The following is a 9,777-nucleotide window of genomic DNA, read 5'->3' on the forward strand; positions in this document are numbered from 1 at the left end:
ATTTTGGCTCTTTCTCCTTCCATAAAGCATCTTTGCAGTTGGGTGCTGCAGGCCTGCTTCCTGCTCTCTGCAGTGCAAACCTCAGCAGAGCTGTGATGCTGACCAGCCCAGCTCTGGCATGCTGCCTCCTGTTCTGCAGTGGAAGAGCTGGCTACAGTACAAGGTGGACACTAAGTTTTCAGGAGATAATCCTGTCTTTGCTATGGGCTTTTTGAGGCAGCTGTTAAATCTTTATGTGCCTTACTCTTCCAGTAGTCAATTAACAGCCTGCTGGGGTTTGCTGAGAGACTTATGTTCTTTCAGGGCTGCAAAGTCCTCTCAGGGAGTCAGGGGAATACTCTCTAAAATAAGTGTTTTGGGGAAGGGGTTACCCACCTGCCTTTGATAAAGACATTAACATTTTCAGAGTTTCTGGTATTTGGAACACATGTACTCTCTGCTGTCTCTTGACTTGCAAGGAGACTCTCTGAGCTCGAGGGCTGTCTGTCTTGTTTCTCCTGTCTTTGAGAACTTTTGCTGTCACCTTGCTCGGGGCTTCTGTGCAGATTAAGTAGAGTCAGAAATTTGTTTGCTTCTGTGGATGTCTGATGTCAAGATTGCTTAGTGACTTCAGTGGACTAAAGCCGTGGCGGGGAAGTTTGGCCATAGGGAATAAGTATTTGCACAGTGCAGCTGTGTGGCTTAGTTAATTGCTGTCTGTTTCTGCAGAGCCTGGGTATTATGAAGATGGGTCCTTTGGGGTCCGAATAGAGAATGTCGTGCTTGTGATCCCTGCTGAAACCAAGGTGAATGACCTGCTCAGGATACACCTTTCTTCATGACTCACTGCTTATAAAACTTAAAGTACTGGAACTTGAGATGGGACTATGCTTCAGACAGTTGAATCCTACTCAAGACTCCTAGTCTCCAAAACCCTGCTTTGGTGGAGAGTGATTCTCTGATTCTAAGTCTCCTTTGCTAGTGGCAGCACAGAAGACAGTTCTGCTTCTCCAGAGTTTCCATAGGTTGAAATTTGTGTGTGAGAGTTGTTCTGAAATGTTTCCTGTCTGGATGTCAAAGACCAGAAGCATCTTTATTCAGCCCCTTGGAGTCATTGCTCTAGAGCTGGTTGATCTTCTCAAGCTGTGATTTTCTTCTCTTGATATGGTGGCAGCAGAACAAAAGCTACAGACAGATTTCGACATTTTAATTGCCAGTCTGGCTGAGTTATGCTTTTAGAAATGCCAAACATGAAACTGAGTCCTGTACAATTGTGACCTGGGACATGGCCTTTAAAAAGTGACCACTGAAAGAAATAACTAAGGTTTATATTGCAATTCTTTGCTAGAACTGTAAGAAAAATGTTATTGTAAGTTGCTGCCCTTTTGTCTGAGCATTCCATGGGTTGTTCTGTAGTGATGACATGAACTGAGGAGTAAGTGTGATCTGGCTAGAGCTGTTTCTAAAAATCTACAACCCTATTTTTCTTTCTGCTGCAGTACAACTTCAAAAACAGAGGGAGCCTGACTTTTGAACCCTTAACCCTGGTTCCAATCCAGAGGAAAATGATTGATGTTAATTTGCTGACACAGAAAGAGGTAAGTGGAACAGCAGGTTTGCATTGCTTTCTTTGCACTAGAATGAGCTTGTTATGTTCTGTTTACCAGAACCACTGGTCTCTGTTCTGTTTCATACATCCAAAGAGCAATCCTGACCAATCTGACTTAATTTTAAACTTGATCCAGCTTTGAGTGGGACGGTAGACTAGATGAGCTCTCCAGAGGTCCTTCCAATCTAAATTATTCTGTGATGAAGGCAGCAAGGACCCCTCTGATGTTTTGGTGGTTCCCTTGATACGATATTTGCTGTTATCATCTCTTCTCTTTTCCTACTCCTGCATTAATTTGCTTCTGTCAGACCATCGTGCTGTGTCCCTGGAGACATGCTAATGTCTGTCCCATGTTCTTGTCTGTATCTACTTGTGACCAGTCCCATTCAGCCACACCACATTCTGCAGTGCATATGGACTCCGAGCAGACATCACTGATACCTGCTCAGCAGCATTTATCTCCCTAATAGCTTTATACTCTACACTTTCTATTTACGTCTCCCACTACCTTCACCCATGGTGTGTTTCATTCTGTTTTTCTACCATACTCTTTATTTTGCCTCAATCCATCCTCCTTTTCTGAGTGATAATTCCGTTTGCATTTCCTTTTTCTGAAGAGGACTGTGAAGAGTACCCAGATCTGCCATAAGGTTACTTGTTCAGATCAACAGGGCAATTGTGTCTCAGGACTGCATTGTTCAGTTACAAATTTGCAAAGCTATTTACTAGACTATGCTAAAGTAGCTCTTCTGACTTGCTGGAGGCAGCAATTTGCAGAGACCTTGAATATGTGTCAGCTGAACTGAACTTTGGCTCCTCTGAAAACCTGGGACGAATTGCTCATCAAATTTACAAGTCACTTCAATAGATCAGAGGTTTGTCTTTTTAGGATAGGATCCCATCCCAGGCTAACAGCTTAGTCCTAAAGGGCACGGGGGCCTTTGGCTTTGTACTGTGTGACTTTGGCTGTACATAACTTGTAAGGGCACCAGTTCTTCTGTGGTTATGCTGAATGTCATACCCCTCCGTTTCTCTAGTGTAACTGGGTGAACGACTACCATCAGAAGTGCAGGGAAGTGATTGGAGCAGAACTGGAGAGGCAAGGCCGTCACGAAGCTCTTCAGTGGCTCATCCGGGAGACGGAGCCTGTCATCAGAGTTCAGTAGCAGCACAGTTGTCTGCGGTGTGTAGAACATCAGGACTGCTCGGTGTCACAGTAAGGTCTTCTTGGCCCTTGACACCACTGGGAGAATGTTCTTCAATAAACCTTTGGCAATCAAGAAGGGATTTCATGTGGTGTATCTCTCCCTGCAACATGTGTGGGTAGTTTGGGGTAAGGAGGGTTACTGTCTGAACAGTTTTTTGTGGGGAGGGGTGGAGAATAGAAAGCAAACAAAATAAATAAGCGTGTTGCCTTTGAAACAGGTGTCTTACTGAAATAATGTTTCTAAGAGGCAATACTGGAATATTTTATACTGTCTGGTTTTTCACTGTGAAAACTCAGTATTTTTGCATACTTGGGTTTCAGTTGCTAAGATGCTGCCCACACAGCAGGACTGATTACTAAATAAAAGATTCCAACCCGCTGTTTGCTCCGTCTGCCTTCTCTTGCAGTGATGTCTTGGGTTTGATAGCTTGAAGAAGGGCGAGAACCAGATAATTCCACCTTTATATATGCATCCAGCTCAGACAGTGAAGAAATATGTATAGGGCTGCCCTGTGCTAGGCACTGGGCAGATGTATAGAGAGGCCTGCCAGGAGCAGCCAGTTCTGCCAGATTGTGGAAGGGATGTGATGACACCAGAGGTTTATGTGTTCACACCACCCAGGCCAGTACTTCTGTCTATTGTTATGGCTTACTGAGTACTCTTACAATCCTTGGCAGCGCAGGATGTGAGGGCAGTATCATGGAATTAGAGCTTTTCCTGGATAAAAAGCAATTATTAAGTGGTTTGTGTTGGGTTTTTTTGTGTTTTGTTTTGTTTTTTTTTTTTAAAAAAGCCTACAATGGACAAAAGAAGGCCCTTGCAACTTTGATTCAGAATCAGCCTGGCTTGGGTTACCAGGTGTGCTCTGGATGGCTGAGCAGCACAAAAAGACATCTCGTGGTTAAGTGAGCTACTGCAAGTTAAACACTGGTAGGAGAGCTTCCCTGCCCCGGAGTTCTCTGCTCTGTGGTCTGAAATTCACTGTGTGCAGGTGCGTCAAAGCATTCTCCGTGTTACAAGATGGGGAAAGAATACTTTTACTAAAATAAGTAGTCATTCTGTAACATTTACACTGAAAGTGTTTTGATCAAACCTCAAGTTCAATCTGAGATCTAAGAAGAGCAATTACGTAACAGCAACTCAAATTCCTGAGGTTTTAAAGAAATGTTCTGTGCAAATGGATGTGTTGGTATACCTCATTTTCTTCCCCCCCGAGAAATTCTGAGAGAGAAATAATAATCTCTGTTCTATGGCATGAAATCAGTATTTCCTTTGAGAGTTCCGGAAATTGGAAGCAGTATTGTGTAGCCAGACAAAAGGCCTAGGAAGAGAAACACAAGTTGCCTGGCCTTCTAGCTATGTTATCCAAGAAGGTGATAAAACAAAAGCGCAGTAAGTGCTTTAAAAAGGTCATTTTCACACCCCAGCCCCTGCAGATAGGTATGTGTACTTAAATCTGCAAGTTGTTTCCCACCGCTGCCTGGAAGTACTAGCTTTCACCTCGACTGTGTCTGTGGGAACCCAGCTCACACGCCACCCAGTCTCGTGAGGATGTGCTATCAGCTCGAACAGATCGAAGAAAGCATTTCTACAAAAGGTGCATCTTGCCTCTGTAGGTCCTGACTGTGCCACAGGATCAAAGGATGAGCGAGGGATCTCCCAGCAGCTTGTGCTGAGACAGGTCGGGGCTTTCCCAGCAAAATCGATGTGCATGCAGCGAGGCTGAACCATCATGGAGGTGTCAGCTGAATGCTGCAGCCTCCCCCCGACGGTGGGAGACCTCTGAGGCTGGCAGGCAGCTGCTCTCCGAGGTGATGGACGTTCAGGCAGATAACTGCTGGTTGGTGTAGACCCGTGGGGGGGCTGCACTGCAGATGTTCCCAAGAACGGCGTCCGGGATGTCCTGGCAAAGACCCAGCCTGGGTAGGTCTCTCCTCAAACTCAAGGGCAAGTGTTTCCCACGGGAAGGCAGGAGAGGAGAATTTCTACCAAATGGTGAAACATGACAGCCAGGGGACCTTTTTTCCTCTTGACACAAAGCCACTGTGGTTGGCTCAGGCACCTCAGCGGGGAGACACGACACTGAAAGTGATTTTCTGGGTTTGAATGGCCTTACTAGACCTTTTCCCCACCTTGATTCCTTCTTTGCAGTCAGACGCCAAGCTGGGGCCATTCCCATCCAGATCCCAGAAATTCATGGCTCCTTCCTGTCCCAAGGTCCCTTCCAGCGCACAGGGCCAGAGCTGGGGCAACCCAAACTTGTCTTCTCCCTTAGGCACCAGCTCAAAGAGCCTCAGCAGATACCTCCTGCCCATCACTCCCTAGCCCGTCCCTCCAAGCCCTGCGGGCTTTTGTTGCAGGGAGTCTGCCACTGTATGCTGGTCACAGCTTGGAGATCTTTACCCCTTTCTCAGATTTAGCACCTCAGCAGAGGGAGACAGGGTGCTCTGCAGGGCTGGCTGACACGCATTCCTGGCTCAAAGGCATTTGTGTCTCTCCAATTCACTCCTAGAAAACACAACTACATGTTACATCCTTTCTGTCTGAGCTTCAGCTTTCCAATGGGAACTAAACTTGGCTGCTTCTTTTTTCACCTTCTTCCAGGCGTTATTCCATTAGTGCCTGTTTTTCCTGGGTGGTCTCTGCCTTCCTCTCTCCTGTGGAAGGAAAAAGTTAAGGAAGAGAGGAGCAAGGAAAAGAATGAATGGAAAGCAAGTTCCTCTCAGGTTTGGGTTTTATTTTTTTATGAGTGTCATCCACAGAAATGACCATAAAAATATGATGTTCAAGGGAAAAGTGTAATTTGGTTTGATTTTTTCCCCCCGTAGAGGCTTTCTTTGTTACTGTTGTGGGAAGGAAGGGGCATTTTCAGTAACAACATGCTTAATGTCTATTTTCAAGCCATTCCGTTCTGCAGTACTTTTAACCCAGTGGGCATCTCACAGTTTTAGATCATGCTGCAAAGCACGTTTCTGCTCCTTGTACAGCCTCTCTTACAGGGGTGCTTACTGGGATAAGCTGGTCTGGTCCTATCACTTCATCCAACCCAGGAGCTCAGTGGGCAGTTGTACCTCACCACCACCTGATCCTGTTTCTACCCATGGGACAGGACTTCAGCAAATGCAAACCAAACTCAAGTTTCATGTAGCCAATCTGATTTATGTCACCAGAGTGCTTTTCTCACTGTCCCCTGCCCAGCTGTTTGTCAATGTTTGTGCTAGAAGTCTCCAGCTATGCTATTACCGTCTTTGGGGGCTCTGAAATTCTTTGTTTCCCTTGGAATAAAAATGTTACAGAAGGAAACAGACCCTATTTTTCAGAGAGGAAAATCCATATTGGCTTTACTGTTCAATCCCGTATCATGATGTGTGCATTGGCAGCGTGCCTGTTGGTGTACAAGGCTTTAAAGGCAAACAGACCAGTTCTCCTTGAGCAGAGGCGTTCATATTCATTCATCACTAGAAACAAATGCACCTTCCCTCCATGAGCCAGGTGACTGCTTGGCTTCTCCACAGTCACCCCTCCTTCCTCAGTCTGTGGGTATTACCTTAAGTGTGCCTGGCAGCTGTAAAATCCAGTTGGGTTTTTTAACTTAAATGGCTCATAACTCACCTGTAATGGAAACCTCACTATTGTTTGCATGACTATTAAACCCATCATTTTCCATGACAGCTATTGAGGCATGTTTTGATTTACCCCAGCCCAGCCCTAGAAAGAAAAAGAAAACTTCTGAGAGTGTCGTTGCTGAGGAGTTCCTCAGCAAACCCATCAAACCAGCCTGACGTTCCAACTGCACGCGTGAATTAGTTGCCCAGTAATGATGAGGGGCCAGGGTGTGCTGTGGGGCATGAATCCTTATTCCTGTGGTTCCTTCTGCTGATGGTGAAAGGGAGAGCCAGGTGGATGAAGTAGCCAGATATTAAAGCTGTCCTGAGGATCAGCTACCTCTTCTCTGTTGCATGGTGCTCTGTGGGGTCTCCTCTGGGTGGTGTGTGGCTGAGGACAGCATGGAGCACACCTGCATTTGAGTGATGCTTGTGAGAGGCTGAATGAGACTCCTCAGTCATGCAGGCAACTGCCTGACCAACACCTGCTTGTTGGCACCTCATGCCTGGAAAGGACCTGTCTTTGCCCAGTGCTGTCTCCTTTTTGCACTCAGTGGGGGTGAGCTGGCTGCTGGTGCTAAGGACTGTTGGCATTTATTTTTGTTGGCTTGTAGCAATTCACACCTTATTCCTGGAGTCCTTTATTTTTTCGGGGAAGTAACTGCAGGCCCGGGCATCTGGCAGAGGTGTCTAGATCAGGAGTTAAATAAGTTGCTTGGTGTCAGCGCCCTCAGCTTGTTTTACATGATTAGGACAAAACTCCCCATGGCTTTAGATGTAGTAAAAAAAAAAAAAATGAAACAAGAGCCTCTGGAGGGTAGAAATATGAACCGGGTTAGTGCTTAATTAAGTTGCCTGTTAACAGTTCTGTAGCAGCCTGGAAGAATTTTAATGTACCAATTAAAGCAAGGAGCTATTTCCTCAGCTTTCCACCACCTCTGGGGACGCTGTCAAGAATGGGGAGCTTGCAGATCAAGTCCTGTTTATTTTGCTCCTTCCAGCTTGTTAAAATCGTTCTAAATTTGGGATGTGGCTGATGCCTATGGACATGTTTGCTTCCGTGAGGCCACAGAGTGATGTCTGTCTGATGAAGATTAGCATGGGAAGGAAATGGGCCCATAATTCTGTCTGACCCCATAAACCCCCTCCTGTTTTTCATGGTTTCTCTGTGTTGCTGCATGAGGAGGAGGGGGTTGGCTGTAGGGTGGCTCCACGCCGACAGTGGGGATGTTGGTTTGGCATATACAGCCTGGACAGCTGGTGTGGGCTCACAGCGTCTGTTTGGAAGGGTTGTGCCAAGTTATCCTGCCTGTTTTCTGGCTGTCCTGTCACCATGTTGCAACACCCTTCAGGAGCTTGTCTGGCTCCATCATAAGGTGCACAGATGGGAGGTCCCCCTCCAAATGCACCTTGTGCGAGGCGATCAGAGAGCATGGCTGCTCTGATGACTAGGAACCTTCTGTTTTACAGCCAGAAGGTACTTAAGGCCATTTTAGCCCTGTTTGCTCAAATTGCTCTTTCTTCCTGCTTGTTTCCCTCCTGAAGACACTGCTGAGCAGCGCCTGTACCTCCTGCCTCTGACCAGTATGAACAGGCTGTCCTTGTGCCATCACTGCGCCCCAGCCCACGCCCATCCTTGCTCCAGGAGGAACTCTTGAGAGGACTTACTAGCAAAATCATAAGGGCTTTAATCTTCACATTCCTTGAAAGCTGGATTTTTGGAAGAAGAGGAAGAAATTTAATCCCAGGGTTGGTGTGTCATGTTATGTTCTCAGACATTTGTAATGTATCTTGAATTTGGACAGGCCAAGCTTGGCCACAGTGCCCTAAAAAGAAAAGACTGAGCAGAAAGGGTAGATGAAACCTCACTCTCTGGTGGAGAAGGGGCTCAGGAGAACAAGAGCCGTTGGTCTTCTCTTGTCTGTACATTACACGGTCTGGACCCCTCCACGGTGTCTCTCAAAGGGGGAGAAGTCTGTGGGGGGAAGCAGCTCAGATGCTTGGCCAGGAGGAGAGGAAGGACAACCAGATCACTTCAGCCCTCGGCAAGACAGCAGGGTGGCAGAGCCTCTGTGGGCACCCTGGAACTTTGGATGGGAAGCGAACAGCTTTCCAGCCACAGCTCTTTGCGGTGGGCTTGGCCAGGGACACAGGCAGAAGGGTCTGAAGGAGATTCACGTTGAACAACCCTGCTTATGGACAAGGCAGTCTGCGGCATCATCTCTTTTCTGCTGGCTGCTCAGGCAGGGGCTGCAGGCAGGGGTTAGGAGAGGCAACAGCAAGGCATAGAAACTGGGGTCAGAAAAATGTGCAGACAGAGTCTGAACTCCTTTAACACGCTGTCAGCCTGATGGAGAGGGGATCCCGCATCTCCCCACTCCCAGCCCAGGGCTTGATCCGGGGGAGAATGTAGTGCATGTAACGCTGACAGCGATCCTGACCACACACACACGGGAGCACACAGAGCCAGCAGAGAGCAGGCTAAGTCACATCAACAGACAGAGAGAAGCCCCTTTTTTTTTTTTTTTTTCTCTTCATTTAAATTGCTTACATTTTACTGGCCTGAGGGTTGGTGAAGGCTGCAGGGGAGTTTGGTTCCTCGAGGCTGCCCATCACCAGCTCTCTTGGGAGCATGGGCTCCTGGCATGTTGTTGCCCTGCTCCAGTGATGCACTGGCTGCAGAGCAATTTCCATGCTCAGATGGCATTTGAAGAAAAAAATTCCAATCCTATCTATTTTTCATGCACCTGCCAGTGGCTTGCTCTGGCCCCTGGCGTCATGGGAGCCTTTTGCCTGTAGAGCCTGAAGGCGAGTCACCTCCCGTGTGAATGCTCAGCTGTGACCCCTTTCTTGCAGCAGTCTGGGGCAGTTTATATGGGCTGGCAAACGGGTGAACACAGCGCCTGGTCCCTGCGACTGCCACCCATAGAGCTGCACTGGACGGATCCTGCTTTAAAACCCTGTTGTAAACATCCCCCAAAACAGAGCATTAACCAACTGGAGAGGGTCTACCATAAGCCTTCAGTATCCTCCCCATCACCGAGCATCATATCAAGCAGCCCTGGCTGGGCATCTCCAGAGCTGGAGCAAGCCCCTGCTCACTGTGCCCCATCCCTCTGTGCATCCTCTCTCCCACACAGATGTTGCTCCCCGCTCTGTGGTGTCAGGGGACTCGGCGAGCATCCTTTGTTTCCATTTGCATTTGAAGCACATCTTCCTATAAACAGCACCACATTCCTCTTGAGATTTTAATACAAAACGAGCTGGGGAATTTCAGATGAAGGTAGCGTTAGTTTAGAGTGCCACAGTCTTCTAGGAGGGGGTTTAAGGAGCTTGGAGTGGTTGTGAGAATATCTCTGCTCAAATCCAAACAGGC

The 9,777-nt window shown here is 47.4% G+C and overlaps 1 protein-coding gene and 1 long non-coding RNA gene across 4 annotated transcripts in view; both read left to right on the plus strand.

Moving 5' to 3' along the window:
• The window catches only part of XPNPEP1 (X-prolyl aminopeptidase 1), a 31,977-nt gene extending 28,803 nt beyond the window's left edge, over positions 1-3,174 (plus strand). For 2 of the 3 annotated variants that reach the window (XM_040606378.1, XM_040606379.1), the window contains 3 exons: positions 709-785; positions 1,479-1,577; positions 2,626-3,174. In XM_040606378.1, the coding sequence (XP_040462312.1) occupies positions 709-785; positions 1,479-1,577; positions 2,626-2,754 (305 nt within the window). In that variant the 3' untranslated portion in view covers positions 2,755-3,174. Of the gene's footprint in view, positions 1-27; positions 164-708; positions 786-1,478; positions 1,578-2,625 lie in introns of those variants that run through there. The other variant, XR_005829623.1, reaches the window with a different exon arrangement.
• Positions 3,175-4,246: 1,072 nt separating this feature from the next.
• Positions 4,247-8,091, plus strand: LOC121093674. The gene is made up of 3 exons (XR_005829624.1): positions 4,247-4,719; positions 5,401-5,522; positions 7,947-8,091. It is a non-coding gene; the product is annotated as an uncharacterized LOC121093674 (long non-coding RNA).
• Positions 8,092-9,777: the final 1,686 nt, after the last annotated feature.

Source organism: Falco naumanni, chromosome 9, assembly GCF_017639655.2.
Source record: "Falco naumanni isolate bFalNau1 chromosome 9, bFalNau1.pat, whole genome shotgun sequence".
Taxonomy (NCBI): Eukaryota; Metazoa; Chordata; class Aves; order Falconiformes; family Falconidae; genus Falco; species Falco naumanni.